This window comes from Dromiciops gliroides, chromosome 2, assembly GCF_019393635.1.
Source record: "Dromiciops gliroides isolate mDroGli1 chromosome 2, mDroGli1.pri, whole genome shotgun sequence".
Lineage (NCBI taxonomy): Eukaryota > Metazoa > Chordata > Mammalia > Microbiotheria > Microbiotheriidae > Dromiciops > Dromiciops gliroides.
In genome coordinates, this window is record NC_057862.1 from 146509154 (window position 1) to 146534083 (window position 24930).

The 24930-nt window shown below is 39.8% G+C and overlaps 1 protein-coding gene across 2 annotated transcripts in view; it reads right to left on the reverse strand.

The window, feature by feature from the left end:
- Positions 1–17348: 17348 nt before the first annotated feature.
- The window catches only part of CA12 (carbonic anhydrase 12), a 70117-nt gene continuing 62535 nt past the window's right edge, over positions 17349–24930 (reverse strand). The window contains exons 9-11 of one of the 2 annotated variants that reach the window (XM_043982599.1): positions 19296–19328; positions 18480–18567; positions 17349–17862 (exon numbers count right to left, since the gene is read on the reverse strand). In XM_043982599.1, coding sequence (XP_043838534.1) covers positions 17793–17862; positions 18480–18567; positions 19296–19328 — 191 coding nt within the window. In that variant the 3' untranslated portion in view covers positions 17349–17792. Of the gene's footprint in view, positions 17866–18479; positions 18568–19295; positions 19329–24930 lie in introns of both variants that reach the window. The other variant, XM_043982598.1, reaches the window with a different exon arrangement.

A 24930-nucleotide genomic window follows, 5' to 3' on the forward strand; every position in this document is an offset into this window, starting at 1 on the left:
CCGATTCTAAGGAAGACACAGAAGGAAGATTATATTCTTCTTTTGTGCTGTGTATATATTAAGATGCTTTTTGCCTTTGTTATTTATAAAAAGCCTTATTAGCCCTCAAGGAGCTTGAGGGAGGAGATGGTGCTTATGGGGATTTTGTCCTCCAAGCAGGATCATTGTATCATGTAAAGAAATGCAGTTAACATGACCTTGAAATTGTGAGCACGTCATTGCAGTGCTTGGATATATTGGCATGTAAGTGATAGAAATTAGATCATATATTTAAAAAGCTGTATTTATCTCTAATGCCTTTGAAATTATAGCATGTTTTAAATGGGGAGATTGTGATGACCATCCGTGGTCTTTATGATGGAGATATAGTGAATGCCTCTTTAGGATTACTGAAAATTATAAATTTGCCAAAAGAAATAAATTATGAAATCTGTAAATTATATAGAAAATGTCTTTTTGTATTTTTTAAGTAAATGTTAAATGCTTTCTGAATGGTAGATTAATATTCTAAAATCCTTTTTAGGTCCTCAACTATCAAGTAAGTGATAAACATAAGCAAGCATTACCAGAATAAGCTTCCTTTTTCTCACTGCCCCTCTACTGTACCAGACCCTTCACTTGAGGCCCTAGGTCAAAGGCTAAGAAATTATTTCATTCTAAGCAGATTCACGAAGCAAATGTCACTGAATCTGCCAATATGAGTGTGAGTTTTTAGGAAGTAATGGTAGTTTCTACCCTTTTTGGAGAACTACCCTATAGTTGTGTCTTCGTAGTTTATTTTCCCTCTAGTTAGGTAAATAATCATTTTTTCTCACTATTGCCTCTACATCTTTTTTTTGTTAACTCTTTTCATTCCTAACCCGAGGTAGATATGTGTCACAATTGTTTTTCTTACCAGTTTTGGTGCTATGTTTTCCTCATAACTACTGCTTCCATATTTCCTATTTAATGAGATACTCTATCACTGAATGACTTTGAACAACTTGCTTCATCTCTTAACAAAGGCTGAAAATGTCACACCATTCATTATAGGGCACTTTGAAAAATTCTGCTATGAAGGTGGTGGCTCTGGCGAGGGTCTGTACAGCCAAAACAATTATCTGGTAGATTTCAGCAGTAAATTTTTTAAATGGACTGTTCCCATTTTGTCTTGGTATCTCCATCACCTCTTACAGTGGCAGGCATATAGTAGTAGGCACTTAAATGCTTTTTTTTTTTTTTTTTGCAGGGCAATGAGGGTTAAGTGACTTGCCCAGGGTCACACAGCTAGTTAAGTGTCACATGTCAGAGGCTGGATTTGAACCCAGGTCCTCCTGAATCCAAGGCCAGTGCTTTATCCACTGTGCCACCTAGCTGTCCCCCTGAGTATTCCTTTTCAAAGTAGATTTTTTTAAAAACCAAAATATCCTGAAATATTAAAAATCCTAAAACACTTCAAGTTTAAAGACACTTTGCTCATAAGCACCCCATGAGATAACCAATGCAAATATTACCTGAAAGGCTCAGTGAAACTAAGCCAGTAATTGTGTAGATAAGTGTCAGAAGTAGAATTTAAGCTGAGATCTCCTGAATCTTAGGTCCAGTGTTCTTTCTGCTGTAACAGTTTGCCTTTAGCAAAGCCACATATATTTGCAGCCAAGATTTTGATTTAAGCATTAACTTACTGCAGATATTCTGCTCATTCCACTTTGTTGCATCTAGTCACTTTCTGAATCAAAATGATAGTTGGAAAGGCCCCATAACATCTAATCTAATCCTCTCATTTTATACATGAGAAAACTGAGGGCCAGGCAGTGGGAGTGACTTGCCCAAGGTCCCACAATTAGGTTACTCGGGATTTTTTTTTTAATTGAGAATCTTATTTGGTATGATTTTTTTTAATTGTCAGGACTTTAAAAATGTACAGTGCCTTCCTTTTAACATATGGAATGAGCCTGTTTTAGAAGCTTCCATTTACTATATTTAATGAGCTATCCTTCAGAGTTAATAACTACTCAAATGCTACCAACTGTTAGGCAAAGAAGCCAATCTTTTGCTAGCAGCCCCAGTGTGTTATACTTTCACTGAATCTGTAGTTTTACATTGTCCCTTTTTGATTTGATTCAGATTTTTGCAGAGGGCCCCTGCCAGTCACCAACCCCAAACATTTGACAAACTTGTGTTAAATCTTAACCCCATAAAACAATGCCCTCATGGGAACATGTAATGTTGGAACTGCCCTTCCAGCTTCAGTGTTGCAACAGGAGTTTGAGGCATCATCAGGCAAACAGAGTAGGTTGTGATTTTGTAGCTAGTACGTTAAACACCAAATTTTACTTACAAATGATAGCCACCTTTCCTAGTGACTGGTAGGAACCCTGAATACTTTAGCCAAAATGAAGTAAAGCCACTTTATAAGTATTCATGTGAGCCTTTGTTATATAGAGTAGAACTAGATTCCCATTATTGTGAATGATTTGCTCTGAGGTGGCTGAATCATTTGAATTTGCACTGGGTATTTCCATTCGGTTGGAAACAACCACCATTACATGATTGTAATTTTGAATTGCACAAATCCAAATACATGTGACTTTTGTTTGTGTGGTTTTTTGCGGGTCAATGAGGGTTAAGTGACTTGCCTAGGGTCACACAGCCAGTAACTGTCAAGTGTCTGAGGCTGGATTTGAACTCAGGTCCTCCTGAATCCAGGACTGGTGCTTTATCCACTATGCCACCCAGCTGCCCTCCTGAAAGAAACATAGGAGACAGTTTGATGGATGACCATAGTTCATGGCCTCAGGAATACTATAATTAAAGACATTAAGACGTATACAACTTAACAATGACAAAGCAATACAATAAGATGTTCAAAATAATAGTACAGGGGGTGGCTAGGTGGCGCAGTGGATAATACACCGGCCCTGGATTCAGAAGTTCCTGAGTTCAAATCCAGCCTCAGACACTTGACACTTACTGTCTGTGTGACCCTAGGCAAGTCACTTAACCCCCATTGCCCCGCAAAAAAACAACAACAAAATAATAGTACAGACCGAAGGCATACATACATTCTGTTCTCCCTCCCAACTCCTTCCCCTGCCACCTCAACCCCCTCCCCACCAAACACACACCCCAAAAGGCACTTCTTTTTAACAGATATGCTTAGTTGAACAAAAATTCCCACCTTGGCCATGTCTGAGAATTTATGTCTCGTTCTGCAATTTGAATCCATCACCTCTCTCTCAGAAGATGGATAGTTTGCTTCATCTTCTGTCCTTTGGAATTGTGGTTAGTCATTGCACTGACCAGGATTCTTCAGTCTTTCAAAGTTGTTTGTCTTTACAGTGTTGTTATTTTAGAAATTGCCAGTGTAGGCATGATTAGAGTGGGTAAGGTTAGTTATGGAAGTTGATCTGGGTTTGAATAATGATGTGTGGCCCAGAAGAGTAAAAACATATTTAAATAGTATTTTAAGGTTCTATTCTATGGAATAGAAGGGCATGAGCTTAGAGTATGAAAATGGAATGTAATCATTGAAAATGGGGAGTAGCAGACTGATAGTGTTTACTGAAGTTGAGTGACTGTTTAGTAGCAGGATGAGCTTGGTCAACTGTTGGGAGGTCTTTTATCATACACAAAAGAGTGTAGACTTGATCCAGTAGGTAAGAGCAGCTAGTTCTTGAGTAAGAAGTAATGGAAGGGGGCAGCTAGCTGGCACAGTGGGTAGAGCACCAGCCCTGGAGTCAGGAGTACCTGAGTTCAAATCCAGCCTCAGACACTTAACACTTACTAGCTGTGTGACCCTGGGCAAGTCACTTAACCTCAATTGCCTCATTTAAAAAAAAAAAGTAATGGAAGATTTTTTTAAGCCACAAAATCACCAAATTTTGCAGGCAAAAAGGACCTCAGAGTCTAAGCCAACCTAAACCAAAAAGAAAGGCCCACTATAATGTAGCCAGCAACATAACCAGGTCATCCAACTTCTATTTGATGACCAGTGAAGGGAAACCTACCAACTCCAAAGGCAACCCATTCCACTTTGAGGAATCTCTAATTGTTAAGGACTTTATTTTTTGGACATCAAGCACAAATTCATCTTTTTGCATCTTCTACTTCTGCCCCCTGGGATTGAATAGAGCGATTCTCATACTTCCAAATCATGTCTTTTCTTCTCCAGAATAAAAACCCTTAGTTCCTTCACTTGTCCTTATATGATATGACTCATAGCCTTTTACCATCCTAGCCTCCTCTAGGAATGCTCTCTGCTTTGTCAATGTCCCTCTCAATCTGTGGGATCGAAAACCAAAGATAATATTGGAGATGCAAGTTGACTAAGGCTGATTAGGTATTTATTGAGTCATTTCAGTCATGTCTGACTCTGTGACCCCATTGAGATTTTCTTGGCAAAGACACTGAAGTGGCTTGCCATTTCCTTCTCCTGCTCATTTAATAGTTGGCAAAACCAAGGCAAACAGGGTGAAGTGACTTGCTTAGGTTCACACAGAGAGTGAGTGTCTAAGGTCGAATTTGAATTCAGGATGATGAGTCTTCCTGACTCCAGGGCTAGCACTCTTATTTATTGTGCCACCTAGCTGCCTGCAAGGACTATCACTTCTTTATTCCAGGAAGCTATATTCACTGCAACCCCAAGATCTCATTAGCTTTTTGAAGTTAATCACACCACTAATTGCTGTTGAGATTTTTTTTCTGATAAATTGGTAACTAACCATGGCTCCCCCATCCTGTACTTGTAAAGCTGATTTTCCCAAACCTAAATGTAAAACTTTACATTTAACCCTCTTGAATTTCATCTTATTATGTTTGGCCCCATGCTTTGCTTTCAGGGAGATGAGTTTAGTTTTAAATGTAGACCTGAGTTGTAATGAAGAACTTGAAATGAGTGACTTAGGAAGCTAAACTCTGCAGATGAGTTCATCAATTATATTGGTTATGTTAGGTCCTTTGCCAAAAAAGCTCAATTTCTATAACAACATGTACTGTTTGGCCAGACATTATTGTGGTATTGTGCTCCTCCAGAGGTCTTTGTCCTTGGGATCAGTAAGTACCCTGTTTTGGCATTCACTGCAGGTAATTAAAACGTTAATGTTTGAAATGAATGAACAACAGTGCAAGTAATGTCTTTGACTTACAATGTTGAGAGGTCATTTTCTGCCATGTGAATGGAGATCACCCTTTCCCTGCTCTTTCATATTTAGAGTATACAGGTGAGAAATGTCATGCCAATCCTGATTTGTGAATAGAAACTGTTCTTTCAAATGGACTGTGCCGGAAATATGCTCTAATTCAAAGCTTCTTAAACTGTGGGGTCATTACCCCATATGGGGTCACAACTCCATATAGGGTTGAGTAACTGAATGTGGGGGTCATGAAAAATTTGGCAGTAAATGTTTGATTTATATACCTATATGCCCAGAGTCACATAATTTCTTGGAAAAAAAGGGGTTGTGAATGGGAAAATGTTTGGTTTTTTTGTTTGTTTGTTTGTTTGGGTTTTTTTCTTTTTATAATAAATATTTTTATTTAAAGTTTTGAGTTCCAAATTCTATCCCTCTTTCCCTCCCTCCTCTAACCCCTCCCTGAGCTGGTAAGCAATCAGGAAAAGGTTATACATGTGCAATTATATAAAACATTACCATATTAGTAATTTTGTATAAGAAAACTCAAAAGGAAAAAAGAAAGTGAAAAATAGCATGCTTCAGTCTCTGTTTAATCAATATCAGTTCTTCCTTTGGAAGTCAATAGTATGCTTCATTATTAGTCCTTTGGGATTACTTTGGATCATTGTATTGCTGAGAATAGCTGAGTCATTCACAGTTCTTCAAGTAATATTGCTGTCACTGTGCACAACATTGTCTTGGTTCTGCTTACTTCATTATACATCAGTTCATACAAGTTTTTCCAGGCCTTTCTGAAGTCATCCTGCTAGTCATTTCTTTTTTTCTTTTTTCTTTTTTTTCTAGTCATTTCTTATAGCACAATAATATTCCATCACCATCATGTACCACAGCTTGTTTATCCATTCCCCAATTGATGGGCATTTCTTTAATTTCCAATTCTTGGCCACTGCAAAAAGAGCTGCTATAAACATTTTTGTACAAATAGGTCTTTTACTCTTTTTTGACATGTCTTTGGGATATGAACCTAGCAGAGATATGACTGGATCAAAGGGTATGTACAGTTTGATAGCCCTTTGGGCATAGTTCCAGATTGTTCTCCAGAATGGCTGGATCCATTCACAACAGTCAGTGGGAAAAGTTTAAGAAGCCATGCTCTAAGTGAACTTGCTAGGATGGGGTAGTATGCACTTTGACTAATGACAACAGTTGGACATAACACTTGAAAGTTTGCAAATAGCTTTTCACCCATTATTACCTCACAGTAGTTCTGTGAATTGAACAACTATTGTTATCCCTATTTTATAGGTAAGGCAAAGAAAGGGAGGCCATGTGCTACAGTAGAAAGAGTAATCAATTTAGAGTCAAGTGATTTGTGTTCAGATCTGTTCCCTGACGTATTACCTGTTGTTGTTTAGTTTCACTCATGTCTGACTCTTTGTGACCCCATTTGGGGTTTTCTCAGCAAAGATACTGGAATGGTTTGCCATTTTCTTTTCCAGTTCATTTTACAGATGAAGAACTAAGGCAAATGGGGTTAAGTGACTTGCCCAGGGTCACACAGCTAGTAAGTGTCTGAGGCTCGATTTAAACTAAGAAAGATGAGTCTTATTCCAAGCCCAGTGCTCTATCCACTGCACTACCTAGGTGCCTCTATTACCTGTGTAGTCGGGTAAATCAGTTAACTTCTCTGGATCTCGGTTTTCTCATTTGTGAATTGAGGAGTTGAATTAGATGGCCTGTAGAATCTTTTCTTTGATCCTAAGTGACTTGTCCAAGGTCATTGTCAAAGCCAAAATTCAAATCAGGATCTTTTGCTCCGAGTTCTCACTTGAGCTCCTATTCTGATTCTTTGTAGGAAAAGAAAAGAGTTAGTAAGGACAAACTAAGAGTGAATACCAAACTTCCCTCTTTCTTATAATGGTTCAAACTAATCCTTTTCAGTTGCCAAATCACTGACAGACATATATGCCATGCATATATGCATGGGCAGTTAAAGCCTTGGAGCAAATAAAGTCTTAGCAGCTCTGCTGTAGAAAATCTAGCTGGTTGATTGATTTAGCCTGAGTACTGTGGATCCCAGACTTCCCTATAGATGGCTCCAGCTATTCATGTTCTCTGACTTTTAAGCATGACTCATGACTTCTGGTGGCCACGTGTCAAAGGAAGAACATTAAATAATATCATTTAGCCATGTGCAGGTCCTTGCATAATTTATGGCAGTAGGGGTGGGAGAAAATGTTCACATTTTTTTTTTTTTGCAAGGCAATGAGGGTTAAGTGACTTGCCCAGGGTCACATAGGTAGTAAGTATCAAGTGTCTGAGGTCAGATTTGAACTCAGGTCCTTCTGAATCCAGGGCCAGTGCTTTATCCACTGAGCCACCTCGCTGCCCCCTGAAAAGGTTCACATTTTATAGACGTGACTCAGTATTTGCTGGGCACTTTCTGGGCTCAGCAAATCCAGGAGGAATTAATCTACCTCACATGGAAAATTTCAAGGAATGTGGAGTGAATTAGTAAGAAGGGTAGTGTCAACACTTTTAGACCTTCTAAGCAGTGAGCAGCAGTCTGCAATGACCATTCACATGTGGACTGGCCTCTTGTAGTGTCATCTCCTAATTAATAAGAGGATTTTTAAATAAAAAGTGACCTTCCTATATGATTCAGTGTCATTAAACTGGGTTTGTTTGTTGTTTTTTTTCTTTTTCTTTTTAGAGGAAGGGAAATGGTTGTGAATGTCCTAGAGTAGAGATATCTTTGAGAATCCATTAACAATGGTGGAGAGGAGGAGCTCATGGAGAGCCAAAAAATGTCACCTTAGTGGAAAAATCTGACCTACACTGGCTTTTGAGGGAATTGTAGGAATGGAATGAGCTACACTGACTCCATCTTGTGATTCAATTCTGATTCTAACCACCATACTATGTGTTCCTTCCGTATCTCTTTTTTTTTCTCTTTTCCTCTTCCCACTCCAACAATATCATTCACTGAGGCTGTTCTTATCTAGTTAGAGACAATGTGAGTTCCAGTAGCTTAGCTTTCCAGAATCTCAGCACTTGAGAACTGAAAGGGACCTCAGTGTCCATCTAATTCAACTCCTGTGTGAAAGAAATCCGTATAATAACATGCTCCATAAGTGGCTGACTAGCCTCCATTTGAAGCCGTCCAAGAAGGGGGAACTCACGACTTCTCAAGGCAGCTCAGCCCACTTTTGGACAGTACTAATTGTTAAGTTTTTCCTGACATAAAACGGCTTCTTTACAACCACTACCAATTGCTCCTGGTTCTGCTCTTTGGAACCAGACAGAATGAGTCTAGAACCTCTTCCAAGTGACAACTCTTCAAATGCTTCAAGACAGTCCTTAGGTCCTCTCTGAGTCTTCTCCAAACTAAACTTGCCCAGGTTCTTCAAGTGATTCTCCTAGGACATGAACTCAAAGTTCTTCACCATCCTGATTGTAGTCCTTGTAACACTCTCCAGCTAATCCAAGTCCTTCTTTTTTTTTGTTTTTTGTTTTTGTTTTTTTGCGGGGCAATTGGGGTTAAGTGATTTGCCCAGGGTCACACAGCTAGTAAGTGTTAAGTGTCTGAGGCCGGATTTGAACTCAGGTACTCCTGAATCCAGGGCCGGTGCTCTATCCACTGTGCCACCTAGCTGCCCCTATCCAAGTCCTTCTTAAACATCATTCACACAACTTAAGACAGCATTCCAGATGAGGTATATATGACAAGGGCATTCTAAAAAATGAGTTCCTTAAACCAAATAAAGTTCTAATTAGTGTAACATCCAAAGGACTAAGAATATTTTTTAAATGTTTAATAACTATATCCACTATTTCAGTGAGTAGGTACATATCACAATATCTCTATACCTTAGCTCTACAAGAGTTCATGTGGTTGAATAACCCATTACCTTACAGTCAACATGGCACTGAGCTTCTCTAGACTTAAGCAAGTTGGTCCTGGGAGGACAGTCATCAGTCTATCACTGGGCATATATTAGATGCATTTTCCACTTGATAGCAACTCTAAGAACTTGTACTGCTCTTTTCTCTATTCTTTTTCCCTTGAAGACTTCATCAATTGGCAGGGCTTTAACTAGTGCTTTTGTGCTGATTTTAGGCTATTAGGACTGGAAGGAACTTTAAACATAATATGATTCCACTGTCTCATCCATTCAGCAAACATTTACTAAATGCCTAGGATGTACAAGGCTGTGCCATGAGCCAGGGAGACAAAAGATCTATTATATCTTACAGTAATGTAAAAGGGTGAGACCTGCCAATGAGGATCCAATCCTTTGTAGCTTTGGGGAACCTGCTTTCAGAAGTCTATAATGATGTGGGTTGGTGGGGCTTGGCTCTCCATTTAAAAGCATGCACAGGCACTCTGTGACTGTTTCCTGTCAGCTTGCTATGTAATAAATGAAAGGCAAAATAACATCTGAGCTAGAATTGGGAGTACATGCAAAAGGCTCCAAAAGAAAAACACTCTTTTCTTCTTGCTGGCCCTAAGGCATAAAGACAACTTCCTGACCTCCAGAGGACCAGATGGGGTAGGAGTGGGGTAAGAGTGGGGAGGTCCCTTACTTCCACTGGGCTAGCTCATGAGTTTATGCTGGGGATAGGGCCACTTCCTGTTTGTGTCTTCTCTTCTTTGGTTTAGGGACTTGTGAGCTTCAAAAGTTTGGAGGAGTAGAGGTCCAGTAACAGAAGCCCATACCATAGTTTGTTGGCAGCTGAGCCTGGTGCACCAGTATAGCCTAGAGGAGTGATTTGCCTGACCTGTTCTTTTTTGTTCTTCGTTCTCAAAGAGGACCATGACATTGGGGTGATGTCATGACTTGTAGTGAACTGGATTTAAGTGAAGGAAAGCTATGCAAGGTTACCAACCTCATTCTCTCCTCCAGAGCCATCTGGGTCCAGTGGCAAGATATATATCAGGGGAGCAGCTAGGTGGTACAGTGGATAGAGCACTGGCCCTGGAGTCAGGAGTACCTGAGTTCAAATCTGGCCTCAGACACTTAACACTTACTAGCTGTGTGACCCTGGGCGAGTCACTTAACCCCCATTGCCTCACTAAAAAAAAAAAAAAAAAAAAAGATATATATCAGGACCACTGGAGATAGCCCCAGATGTTTAAAGCAATTGGGATTAAGTGACTTGCCCAGGGTCACTCAGCTAGTGTCTGAGGTGAGATTTGAACTCAGGTCCTCCCAACTTCAGGGCCAGTGCTCTTTCCATGGCACCACCTAGCTGCCCTTTGCCTGGCCTAGATAATTATTGGATTGAACTGGTAGTTAGAATACCATGTTCTGCAGCAAGGAACCACATCAGCCTCCAGCATCAATTCCACATACAGAAGTTAACCTGATGGGGTGATGCTTTGTAGGAACTATGTTAAGTTTGATCCCACTATGCCCAAGGGGATAGAGCACCAGGCCTAGAGACAAGAAAACCTGAATTAAAATCCAGCTTCAGACACTTACTAGCTGTGTGATCCTGGGCAAGTCCCTTAACCCTATTTGCCTCAGTTTATATTGGATCGCTTACTGTTTCACAGAGAGTATAGGAGAGGGACAGAGGTATAGAATTTGGAGCTTAAAACTTTAAAAGAAAGAACAAATGTTAAAAATTGTTTTAACATGAAATTATGGAAAAAATAAAATACTATTTTTTTTAAAATGAGCTGGAGAAGGAAATGACAAACCACTCCAGTATTTTTGCTAAGAAAACCCTGAATGGGGTCATGAAGAGTTGCACACAACTGAAATGACTGAACAACAAACAATACCCAGAGACTGAGGTAATAAAATGGAGAGAGTGATCCTGGCTCAGAGGGACATTTTTGTCCTTTGTTTTTTGCTATAACTGCTCAGTAATTATTTCTCAGTACACATTAAATATTAGTAAAATTGCTATCAAGGCAGTAATCAATAATAGCAAGGATATCAAAGAAAGAGATAGCTGGTGCTTGATATTATGGCGAACTCACTAAAATGGAACTTCAAGCTGATAGCTTTAGAACTCTTAACTCCTAAAGTATACACCTAGAGTCCTGAGGAGAAATGCAGGCTTGCTGAAACTTAATGTGCCAGTGTGATGGGGTGTTGGGATAAAGACCTTTAGACTTTGTAAAATAGGCCATAGAAAAAAAAAGTACTGTAATTGGGCCTGCACTAATATTCTGTCTTCATCCTCATAGAGATATGCTTGCACAGATGCATTAAAGTCATCAGTGTGGGAAAATTGTGAAGATAAAAATATTGACCTTGATTATTATAATTTCCTGCAAATAAAAGTAACCAACATAAAGTAGTAGTCACAATGAGTAAGTCAAAATAGCCTAGAAATTGCTTTAACCAGCAAACCCTTAATCTTTTCACCAGTTGAAAAGACATGGCAGCCAATGGCAACACTGGTAACTCATTCTACAGAGAACGATGATTGGAAGATTCCAAAAACTTGCATCTTCTAAAACAGCAGAGAGGGAGGGCCACCTGCTCGCTTCATCCAGCCGCACCTGCAGCTCCCTCACTGTCTGCTCCAGTGTCTTTTTCATCCACTCCAAGTGGGCACTGGTGTCCTGTTTCTTCTTCAGCTCCTCGGCCATCATAGCTGCCTGCAGGGGGTGGGGGCAGAGTCAGGAGTCACAGCCCTTCCTAGTCTTCCTCCATCTCCAGGCTGGCTGTTCTAGCCAGCTGGAGCCGGAACGTTTTCTCTCCTCTCTGCCACTGGCCTCCTTCTTGAGCCCCTCGTGCTAATGCTTTCCCTCTGTTGAGTATCTCCAGTTTCAGTTGTACAGGGCTTGTTTGTACATAAGTGTGTGCATGTTGTCTCCCCTGTTAGACTGTGAGCCCCTCGGGGGCAGGGACTGCCCTCTTTGTCTTTGTATCTCCAGAGATCAGCTCGGTGCCTGGTGTATGGTAGGCACTTAATAAATGTTTATTGACTGGCAAAAAAAAAAAATTAAACCACATAGAGGAATGGAAACCCAACTGAGCCAAATCATCCCAAAAATGAAACTGGCAGGAGCACAACAAATAGAGATAAAATGGAATAACTTATCATTATCTGCAGTAAGGGAACCACCAGATTTGGGCACTAACACCTCAATACCTGATGTGTTATACAAAGAGTAAAAAGGGTGACGTTAGCAGGAGCAGCTGGACCTGGCCAACGTGAAGGAATCCATGCTGGAGACTGTATAATCTTGAAAACATTGAAGGATCATTTTTCAAGATATCTCAAGGAAGAGAAGAATCCAGAAAAAAAGCAACAACCACAGACAGCATTAATATTCCCCAAAAGGCAATGGAGAGAACAATCACTCCTGACCCATCAGTTGATGACTATTCACCCATAAACCTATTTTCTCTTCAGGATGTGTAGTTCAGTTATTTCAATCATGTCCAACTCTTTGTGACCCTATATGGGGTTTGCCATTTCCTTTTCCAACTGAGGCAAACAGGGTGAAGTGACTTGCCCAGGGTCACACAGATAGTAAATGTCTGAGGCTGTATTTGAACTCAAGAAGATGAGTCTTCCTGATTTCAGACCCAGCACCTTATCCACTGAGCCACCTAGCTGCCCCTCCCCAGGATGTCCTTGATTAAAACATGAGAAAAGAACAGGCAGACTCTTGTGAATAATTTTCTTTTGAGGATCAAATCTCCATCACACTATTGACTGAAAAGTTACAAGAGTACAAGATACCTTCGTGTTTTCTGCTTATTACAAAAAAAATTTGACTTATTAGAACAAAATGTAGCTTAAGATTTTTTTCATTCAAGAAGTCTCTCATGCTTACATTTAACTCATTCAAGATACCTTGATAAATTGACTACAGACATAACTCTTTTCAATGACCCTATGATTTATTAACATCAAGGGAGGCATAAACAAGGGAGATATATGCTTACCAACATGTATATAACATCCTATCCAATGTCCAGTTGGAATAATTTCTTATTGAGGAACATTCTCTAGAGGGGTCTATGAACTTACTTAAAAAAAAATTGGGGGGGGGGCAGGACAATGAGGGTCAAGTTTCTTGCCCAAGGTCATACAGCCAGTAAGTGTCAAGTGTCTGAGGCCAGATCTGAATTCAGGTCCTCCTGAATCCAGGACCAGTGCTTTATCCACTGAGCCACCTAGCTGCCCCCATGAACTTACTTTTTTTTTTTTTTGCAGGGCAATGAAGGTTAAGTGATTTGCCCAGAGTCACATAGCTAGTAAGTATCTGAGGCCATATTTGAATTCAGGAAGATGAATCTTCCTGACTCTAGGCCAAGCACTCTATCTAATGCACCACCTACCTGCTCCTAGAAAACCACATGTGTTTTATTGTATTTTTACTTACTTAGTTAAAAATTTCCCAATTACATTTTAATTTAGTTCCAGCTAGGCATGCTGCAGGCCATTGTTTGACACCTTCATTATAGAACAGAGTATCAATGAAATCAAATATGTAAATTGCAATGTAAACCTTAGAGCTCTATGCAAAAGTTATTTACTAGTCTTCTTTTCAACCCTGAGATTCTGAGATTCTGTGATTCTCTAAGACAGTCATTTTACCAGTAATTAGATGTTGTTGTTGTTGGATTGGGTAAAATGATAGCACTGAGCACAGAGGAGGTCTCCAAAAATATGAGCTATTTGATTGGACAAAGGAAAATACATCTATAATTATCTCTTTTGAGCCAATATGCAGGACCTCAGTGTTGATAACAATGGGCAGCAAGGTGGCCCTGAAAGTCTATTAGTATCCTGATTATTTAACTTTTTTTTTGTGGGACAATGGGGGTTAAGTGACTTTCCCAGGGGTCACACAGATAGTAAGTGTCAAGTATCTGAGGTCAAATTTGAATTCGGGTCCTCCTGAATCCAGGGCTAGTGCTTTATCCACTGTGCCACCTAGCTACCTCAAATTATTTAACTATTTAACACTTCCTCTTTGAAACTTTGCCTAATCTCACCCTCAGCCCCCAGTTGTTAATATTTTCTCCTTTCTCAAATTATCTGGAATAGATAGATAGTGTCTGTGTATGTATATGTATGTATGTATGTGTATATATTCACAAATATATATATGCATATATATATATATTTGTGCATATATTGTATCCTGGGGGCAGCTAGGTGAAGTTGGGAAGACTTGAGTTCAAATCTCACCTCAGACACTTGCTAGCTGTGTAACCCTAGACAAGTCACTTACCCCAATTGCCTTAAACATCCGGGGCCATCTCCAGTCTTTCTGATATATATCTTGCCACTAGACCCAGATGGCTCTGGAGGAAAGTGAAGTTGGTGATTTTGCACAGCCCTCCTTCACTTAAATCCAATTCATTACAAGTTATGACATCACCCCAACGTCATGGTCTTCTTTGAGAACAAAGGATAAACAACAAAAACAACAAGATCATATCCTTATCCTGACTTTTCCTCTATGGTCCCCCTGCAGAATTTCCTTCAAGGCAGGGCAGGGCTGATTCTGTTTTGGGTTATTATCACCAGAACCTAGCACTGTCCCTCACACTTGGTAGGTGCTAAACTAATATTTATTTTCAGACTCCAAAGACTGAAATGGAAAACATTTTATTTGTAATCTTTTGTATTTACAATGTACATTTTCATCAAAATTACTCATAATACAAAGGCAGTATCTGACAATGGAAATGATAGAGTCTGTCATCATTTCAGTCAGATATTATTGGAGAAACTGGGCAGAGAGACCTAGATCCTTGTTGTAATCAGTAGAAAGCATAAGAGGGATGAAATATTGGGGAGCTGCTTTGTACACACTGAACCTCAGTGTTAGTTTCAGGGTAAAAGTAAAACATATTATTTTCATTCATCATCAAGTTTCTTTCCTTGGAGCTAAAGCAATTGGTATTTTAAGAAAAAATATTCCTAAGTTTGTTGCCAACCTGCAGAAAGGATTTGATGGATAGGAAAGGAGCTTTTGACTTTTTGCAACCTGATTTCCACTTCCTTAGGTTTATCGCTGCTGTGGGCTTTGCTCTCTTTGAGACCACACATTTGGAGTTTGTAGAAAGGAAAAGAAGAGCAAAAATGCTGCTATGTCTCCACCTAACAGTAAGTTTCCTATTTTATGAATAGCACTTATGCCAGATAAAATTATTGATTTTCTGTTCCCTGACATAAAACCCATCTATATAGTGTGTTAAGAATTTTTTTAAAGGGCCCTTACTTTCCTGTGGAATAATTGTGCTCACTTCTGATGGGCTGCCCTGGGACAAGGCTAACAGATCTCATTAGTTTCATACTGCTCATTAAAAGAGACTGTAACTGCTGTTTCTCCAAAACAGGGTAAAAGGGTCACATTCCAAGATTAAGAGTCTACTAAACTGCTAAATAACAGTCCTTGGATCCCTATATCTCTTCCTCAATTCCTGGGTGGTTCTTACACAGTAGCCCTCATTAAGAATGTGGTGGTGTCCAATGTGGCTAGATGTCCAAGCCCTATGAAGAATGACAGGTTATTCCTGAGCTTTCTAGCAAGCCTGAGCTACCAAGTCCTGAGAAGTGGCACTGATCAGCAAGAACCCCTTCAGCTTTGCACAGGCAGCCAAGTGAGGAGGAAATGGGAGAAAGGAAGTCTCAGAAATCACAAATGTTGGGGGCCCATGATGGCTTGGGGAATTAGCCTAAATAGGCTTCAGTGACTGGATTTCTGTCACATGCTATCACTGTCACTACTCCGATGGAAAATTGAGAGAAGGGACGACCCCTGCAGAAAGAATCTTGTGAACTGGACACGTGCAATATTCATGTTTGGTTGGTGCACTCAAGAAAATGCCCAGCAGTGTATTAACTGACTGACCACAACTAAAGGAGACTCGTCTTTCTCGTGCATGTGTTTATTACAGATGCATTTATCCCTCAATAAAGCAGAATGACACATGACATCTGGCTCTGGCCTTAAAAATCTACCAATTCTTTGCTTAAGATCCAAAGGTAATTTGAGTCATCTCTGATCTCATTTCTGCTCTAGTATGGAAAACAGCAAGGGTAAGTTACATACACACACCCCATACCCCCACTATACCAGCCCTCTATCTACTATCTCAACCTATCTTTCTAGGGTCCAAAGTGTATATCTATTTTTTAAGTCTGAAAAACACAAAACATCACTGCCTTACCAGAAAGTATCCTGGGTATGGCTAGCTAATTTTTAGTTCTCAGGGGCTTGAAAAATGCCTTCAAGTAACTGAATACTCAGAACTTATGTGAAAATTTACATGCAACATAAAATTTATAGGTTGAGCACCATTATCCATCCCAAGTTCATCTACTCCCTCCCACATACAAAAACACTTAGATCTTGGCCACATCATTGTCAAAACCCAGGATCAGCGTCCCTGACTTAGTGCTTCTACTCTGAAAAGTCAAGATTCTACAGTTAATTAATATGCAGACATTAACAGCCAAGGTCAACCCTAATTTACCTTTTGCATAAGAGAGCATAATTTTCTTGCCCCACTTCTGTTTGCTATGATACATGTGAATATTTTGACATTGTTCAAAAGGAATAGAATGGAGGACCAACTCTTCCTAACCAGAGGAAAAATGGTTCCCACAAATCAAACCTTGGAAAGTGACTATTCATTTTAGCTTAACAGGAATACAGGGGAATGAGAACTGGCTCTGGAGTCAGAGGACCTGGGTTCAAATCCTGACTATTACTACCTGGGTAATTTTGCACAAGTCACTTCATTTCCCTGTGCCTCAGTTTCCTCATCTATAAAATTAAGGGAGGTGGGATTGGATTGCCTCTGTAGTTTCTATAGCTATGATAACAAGAGTTTCACAGACCTTTCAAGTGAGGTTTAAGGGACAAATGCATTCCCCAACAAATACATTCTTTGTCGTGAGATTTAGAAGGTTATGAAAATCAGAGTTGTTAGTGAAAATGTCAAGTTTTTGATTAAAGTTGGAGGTGTATCCTGTGCCTCTTATAGGGATTTAATGTTAATACTCTTTAATGCTATGCAAGTAATTAAAGGGAAAGGTAGTAAAAAAAAAAAATCTAACTAAGCTCTATTTTTTTTTTTGGTTTTTTTTTTTTAGTGTGGCAATTGGGGTTAAGTGACTTGCCCAGGGTCACACAGCTAGTAAGTGTTAAGTGTCTGAGGCCGGATTTGAACTCAGGTACTCCTGACTCCAGGGCCGGTGCTCTATCCACTGTGCCACCTAGCTGCCCCTAAGCTCTATTTTTAAAAGTAGGTGGCAAGAGTATAGCATGATATGTAAGTCCCTGATACATGGTCTAGTGACCCTATACAGTTATCCTTAAGGTATTGCAGAGGTTCTTTAGCAGAGTGTGGTTGGGCTAATCTAGCTGGAATAGTTGACTTCCCCACTCCTGGGCACCAGTGTGTGCCTGAGCGTGTGGCTCCAGAATCCAGATTCATTCAAAATCTTGCCTAGATTTGCCAAATGTCTCAGCGTTTGTGCTTCCTGATAGGAAAATTCTTCCTTCAGAGTGAAAACTTAAGGGGATGACTTTTTACACCTGACTCTACTTAAGTCACATCAAGATAACAAGACCAATAGGAATGTTTGATTGATCCACTCTGGAAAATGCCTAGCAGCCCCAAACTGTCCAAGGCAAAGGATCTTCCCTTGGATGAAAGCCTCAAAGGAGGGCTAGGATTCTCAGGGATTCATGTCAGCCTCCTTCTTGACAGCAGGTTTGTAAATAACTCCTTTGTTTTCTTCTTTCTTGCTGCTGGAACAAGGAAAACACACACGTCAGCTAGGGGAGGGAGAGCAGCAAGCACCAGGGCTGATGTAAGAACGAGGCTAGCATTCTGGGGTAGGCTGTGCTCTTCGTGGGTTTTCTCCAGCTCATGACTAGAATGGCTAAGCTTGGGAGAAGATGCCCCAAAATAGGATTGGTCAAGCCCCTCGTTACTTTTTACAGCCGTGATCATTCTCTCCTGTCAGATAGGTAGTCAGAGGTCTTAGGATGAACACAGTGGAAAGAGCGCTGGAGTCAGAGCACATAGGTTCAAATTCTGACTCTGCCACTTACTATTACCTCTGTGACACTGAATGTATCACTGAACTTCTTTGAATCTTAGTTCCTCATCTGAAGAATGAGAGGATTGCATCGGACAGTTCTAGGGTTCTTTCCAGACCTAAATCTATACTCTTATAAGAAATCTGCATTTGTTTATGAAGAAGTCCCCTTTATCCCACCCTAACCTTCATAGGATTTCTGATATATATTCTCATGCTAACATAAGCTAGGCTTCATGGTGTAAGTAGCATCTGTGGAGAAATAGAATCTATTGTAGCCTTTCCCAAGCATCGGAGCATGATAAAACCAAGCCAGCTCACCTCTTCTTCCGTCGAAGAAGCCAAATTGATAGTGCAAGGATGATGGAGACTCCTAAAACGCCAGCTATTGCCACAGACAGGATGACTCCTGGTGATTAAAGAATCAATACACGGCATTGAAACCTTGTCCTTCCTTTCCCTTCCACTTAATCTTATTGTAAATAGATGTGATGATGAATCACAGTTGTAAAATTACTCACAGAGAAATAAAATGGGAAAATAACATCTGATTCTAGTGCCTTGTCTTAGCAGGACACAATTAGATATTCTCTAGTGAGGCATTTGAAAGGAGGCAACTACAAACTTAATGATACTACAGAATTATGTATCGTATCTTTTTTTTTTTTAACTTTGGCTTATTTGCCAGATTCAATAATATTCTGCAATTTCCATGTCTGATTATGAATAAAAAGTACAAAGCAGAATTTCAAGCATCCACAAAACAAGGAGTAGCCCATCCCCAAGGTTATACACCCAATCAACAGTTTATCTTTGGCTCACCCATCTTTCACCAGCACATCTTTAGGAGATGGCTTCACATCTCGGCCAATACTGAGCCTAGGAGAGAGACTCTTTGGAAATATACTACTGATTAAAGCTTTCATCCAGTGAATGTCTGATTGGCAAGTTCATTTTGATTTAAAATAAGAGAAATATTCCATATATAAGACCCATTGCAAAGACATGGAAAGTACCCATAGCGACAACACAGAAAAGCAGGTAGAAAAGATCCAAGTTACCACAGGCACAAATCACAAACAGAATCACAAAGATCACTCTGCTGGAACATGCACAGTTGGCCAGCCAGCCACATACCCATACTCAGTCCTGCGTAGGAAAAGTCTTGCTCTTAAAAAAGGAGGGAAAAAAGTGGAAATTAACTCAGAGTCAAATCTTTCCTGATTGGACTCCATGTGTTGAATAAGACTGTCCTGAGGTTAGGCAGGTCTCTTAGGGATGTTTCAAACTTTGAGTTTTACCACTAGTCGGGGAAAATACTCTTGGAGGAAGAGAAGAGAGATTGTCATTCTTCCTAGAGATCCCACAGGCCATGATTACCACCCAAGGTTGGTTTTTATCACCTTTCACCTGGGCTTCTGTGATGACCTTCCTATCTCCCTACCTCCAGTTTCTCCAAAATTGCAATCCACCCTTCATGGGATTGAAAAATTACTTGATTGTAAGCACCTTCATTTCAGCGACTATGTAATTTTCTCTCTCTGTATCCCCAAATACTAACCCTGCATAGTGCTTTGCATACAATTAATTTTTCATAGCTATTTGAATGAAAGTCTTCCAGACTTTCTCTGTTATGAATGCTGCAGAAACCTCTTCACCCTAGGAGTTCACTCTATCCTGGCCTTCTCACACTGGAAATTCCCTCTTCCTCTTGATGACCTGGTTCCTCCCCAGAATCTTCATTCTGAGGAGGATGCATGCCCAGGCCAGCCACATCTTCACTCCTTTCCTGACTGCACTCCAGAATCTCCCTGCTTTTCTCTAGCCACCCTATGCCTTTTCCTTTCTAGCTCCTGAAGGACAATGTCTGTTTTCCTGTTTGTATTTATATTCCCAGTGCTTGGCACATAGTAAGCACTTACTAAATACTTGTTGACTTGACTTGAATTAATTGAATTTCCAAGAAAGTCAACTGTCCTGTTTCAGTCTCATTTCTCTAGCTTTATTTCCTTTCCTGATTTCCTTTCTTGGGCTTACTTCAATAATTCAATGGATCTGTGATGTCACTGAGTCAGTGGTGAAGACTGCAATCCATTCCTGTTCATCCTATGTGACTCTCCTCTGTATTGTCTCAAAAATCCTCCATAAAGGATACCTAATATCTCCTGGCATTTCTCATGGTCTTTTTTTTTAAACATTATGTAGGTATAACGTAGCCCTTGAATTATCCATCCATTAGCACTTTATGAACAGCCCACCTCATTGTCTTTTTATACATCTCCTGGATTATATCTTTTATGCCATTTCTTTCATGCAAGAAATTGTTAGTAAAATGCAGCCTAGTTATGCTTACGATAAACTTCTGACCCATGGAGGAAAGAAAGAGGGTACAAGCATTTATTAAGTGCCTACTTTGTTCCAAACACTATGCTAAGTATTTTACACATATTATCTCATTTGATCCTCACAACAACCTTAGCAGGTAGGGGCTGTTACTCTACCTCCCCATTTTATAGTTGAGGAAACTAAGGCAGAGGTTAAATGATTTGCCCCAGAGTCACATGGCTAGCGTCTTAGGATAAATTTGAACTCGGGTCTTTTTTAGTCAAAGGCCAGTGCTTTGTGTAGTACAGCCTCAAGATGAAACAATTTCAGTTCTTAGACAAACTGGAGGTACTCTTTTCAACCTCTAGACAAATCTGAGAGGTGTTCATTAACTTTAGATTCAATTGTATATATAATTGCTTTATTCTTTTGTTTGGCCCAACTGAACCTCTGCAGATTGTGACTTTGCCCTGAGAAATTTTTGCTCTGGGGCTGCAAAATCTCAAGGGGCCACATTCCTCTTCTCCCTGAAGCCAAGTTATTAACATGAACACCATAACACTCAAAATAGTGAGGATCCCTGATATAGACTGGTTCATTAATCCAGCTGGACAATAGGCCTACCTACTGCAAGGATCATAGTCATCAAACTCCCTTAGGGCTATCCTGATTCCCCCTGTAATGCTCAACCAAGCTCTGTAACAATGTTCCATCTACTTAGGGAATATAAAGGCTTTAATTCAAGCCAATAAACATTTATCAAACACACACTATGTATGAGGCCCTGAAGACAGAAGCTTCCTCGTTTCTCTTCCTAAGGCTGGAGTCTGATTGTCCTAAGTCTTTACTACAGTGTCTTCTCAAAGCTGTATCTCCATTACCCATGTATTCTCCCCTGCCCATAGTTATTCTACATGGTCTCCTGGCCAGTTTGTGCTCCTCTAGCCCAGTGTTTGGCTTTCCATTACAATAAGCAGAGATGCTGGAGAGAGATGGCCTGGAAGTGCATCACCCACCAACTTAAGGGTCAGCAGCTTCATTTACATTCAGCCCACATCTGCCACAGTCAATGCTCCTGTATAACAGGCAAGAGAGAACAGACTCCCTGGCCCAGATCCACTGCCCCCAGAAGTTCTTCCCACCCCAGGACACAAGGACTTCACTGTGGCTTAAGGAGATGTTATTCCTTATGGGAGGGTTTTATGCTATTTGCATTACCTGTGCTCTGATCCTTTGTGGCTTGTGGCCTTGACATAGTATAATTTGGGTTTTAGATTTCTTTTAAGGTATCCACAGGTTTCTAGTCATAAATCATTGGAGGAAAAAAACCTTACTTGTGGTTTAAATTTCCCATATATTTTTTTGATGAAATAGCCCTTGTTCTTGTTCCTGAATCCCAGAATACCTATTATTGCCAACTCTCTTCTCTCCACATAAGACTATTATTGGCAAGTCTGACTGCTTGGCTAAGTGTTCCACAATGTAGAATTTCTAAAGTTGTCACTCTAATAATCACCTCAAATGCCACAAAAAGTAGAACAAACAGTTGAGAAATCAATCCCAGTCTTGGCTGAACAACATGGTGCTTCCCATCCTGTCACCAATTCCTTTTCAGTAGGAATCAAGCTTTTTTTCATATATGAACAAACTAAGCCACTGGGAGATGAAGGGATTTTCCTTAAGAATACATAGTCAGTCTCCATGGCTTATCAGGAAGAAGAATCTAGCTTTATTGATCCTCCATAAGGAGATCTTTATCCTCAAGTGTTATAATCAGCCAGATGGTACAGCAGATAGAGTGCTGGAGTACAAATCCTGCCTCAAATACGCAAATACTGTGCAATTGTGGGCAAGTTACTCAACCTCTCTCTGTCCCAGTTTTTCCCTTTGTAAAATGGGGGTAATAATAGCACTTATCTCCCAGGGTTGTTTTGAGGATCAAATGAGATAATATTTGTAAAGCACTTTGCAAACTTAAAGCACTGTATAAAAACAAGCTATTATTATTAATATTAATATTAGTATTAGTATTATTACTACTACCATCACTATTATTCTTCCTCCTGCTGCTGCTGCTGCTGCTGCTATTACTACTACTACTGCACCACAGCATTTTTATGAATGCCTGACAAAGTTGCCCAATATTAGCCTACAGGAAGGATTTAGAATGTAAGTTCCAGAGAAGATATAAAGAATACAAAAAGAGAGACAGAGCTAAAAAAACCTTATATTTTCAAATTAAATATTTTCTCCCTCTGCAGGCTCAAAGCTAAACAATACTAGCAGGAATCTGGATTCAGGTCATTTCCTGTCAAAAACCTTGAGATAGAAAGAAGAACAATCTGTGATTCTAAGACTGGCTCCCTCTAAGATTCCAAGAAGCAAAGGGAGGAGACAAACAGTTTTCTTTGAGGAAAATAGAATAGCTAGAAGAAAAAAGAACTGGTTCAAGAGCTGGTTCACTTATATGACCTATAAAACTAGGGAGTTTGGAAAGGAAAAAATACTCTCGATTCAGCAGAAGGGCATGATAGAGTTGATTGGTAAAAGCACCAATGTCTTGCAGATGCAGTAAGGTGTGAGAGATGAGGCTGAGCAGCCTTAACAGGGACAGGGCACAACAGAGATGGGACCATACAAACACAGAAAAGAAAAGCTGTACACTGAAAAATACACAACCAACTTCAGAAAAGCTACAAACTCAAGCGAGCAGCAGAACATTTTTAGGAGGTTGGCTAGGCCTACCACATGCCACAAGAGCACACTGCTCACTGCTCTGCAAAAATGGCTCCATCATTACAAGAGCTGAGTTCTTCCACTGCGTCTTGCTGGACCAAGAGAAGCTGGTTAATTGGTTTTTAAGGATCTTCTACAGCTCCCAAGTGCAAGCACAGAAAAATCCAAAAGGCTGGACACGCACCTCATTCACACAGCTTGTGGTTCCTGGATCGATCTGGCATTCTCTAAGAAGATCTGGCATTTGATTTAAAGGCAAAACATGTTCCTTTTCCTTTCAAAGAAATGTCATAAGACCCTTCTGCAGACAACGTGTGACATAACAATGATTGGATATGATGAAAACAAACAGGATAATTCTCAGTGACTTCGAGACATCTCATAGAACTGAATGAACTGAAGTTTGAGATTTCAAACATACCATTTGCCAACTTAGTCTACAAAACCTTTGGAGAAATACACCAAAAATAAGCCATAGCTACCAAGTACCTAAAATACTAGTTATCCATCTCAAGGAAAATTAGACTGGGTGAAGATGGAACACACAGAACAGAAGTGGCTTTTGGGTTTATACTGGGGAGTGATAAGGCACACCTTAGTCATATGTTGCCTCTTCACCATAATTCTACTGTGATGCCCTGTTTGACCCTGGCTTCTTGAAGGCCATGTGAACAGAGTTCAAGCTCTATGAATTCTTTACTGAACTCATAAAGCTTTGAAAATAGGATCAATAATAGATTGTGTGTCTGCCATTACAGAGCCAGGCTTGCTAAGTTTGGAGAGGCTTAACACCATAAGACCAGCCATCTGTTGAATTTTGTGGTTTGCATCAGTGGAAGGATACCTCCATGGATGATGGCATGGATCCTTGAAGTACTGACATATTGACTATTTTGCTACTTTTCAGGTACATCATTTTTCAGGTAAACCATTCTACATCAAGAAAGTTCCTAACTCAGTCCCAGACAAATTCACTTGCTTCCAGATTTTAGTAAAATAAACTCAGAATGGGACTGAAACTTCTAAAAAAAAAAAAGTCTCCCTATTGAAATTTTTTTTTAAAAGAGAGTGAATGCTATCATATTGTGGGTCTTAGTTCAAGTCAAAGCAACAGTAAAACATTATAAGGTCAGCAGGAAAATACCTCAAATCTGTAAATCCAGTAAAAGAGGATTATGTACATTTAAGAGCCTTATGGAGTGTCCACCTATTTAGATCTTTAATTTTTATAAATGAATGGGTCATTTAAACACCATTAGCCAATTAACAAAACAACACTTATGCAAAGACTAAATTTTGAATATTTTTTTAAATTGCATTTAAGGTCAATTTTCCTCAAGGATACAGGTTAGGGAGTTAGGGCTCTTAGAATCGACTCTGCTACTCATGACCTACTTTGACAATATAGAGCAGAATGGCCAACAACTGAATGACCTTCTCAGAGCATCTTCTCCACTCAATGAGTTTTGTTTCCCTGGAAGTGCTAGTATGCATAATAGATGCTCAAGAAATAAATGAAGCATTCACTTAAGTGATGATTCTTCCTTTGTCTCTGGGAGCATTTTGTCTGATGCTTCCTGACTTTTTGACATCCTATTTCTTGGTTTAAGTATCTGTAATGTGGTGATTTGAAATACAAGGATAATATCAAGGACTTTGAAGCAGATCCCAACCTCTTTCTAATTTGTAATCTTAGAGAGTTGCCTGAGGC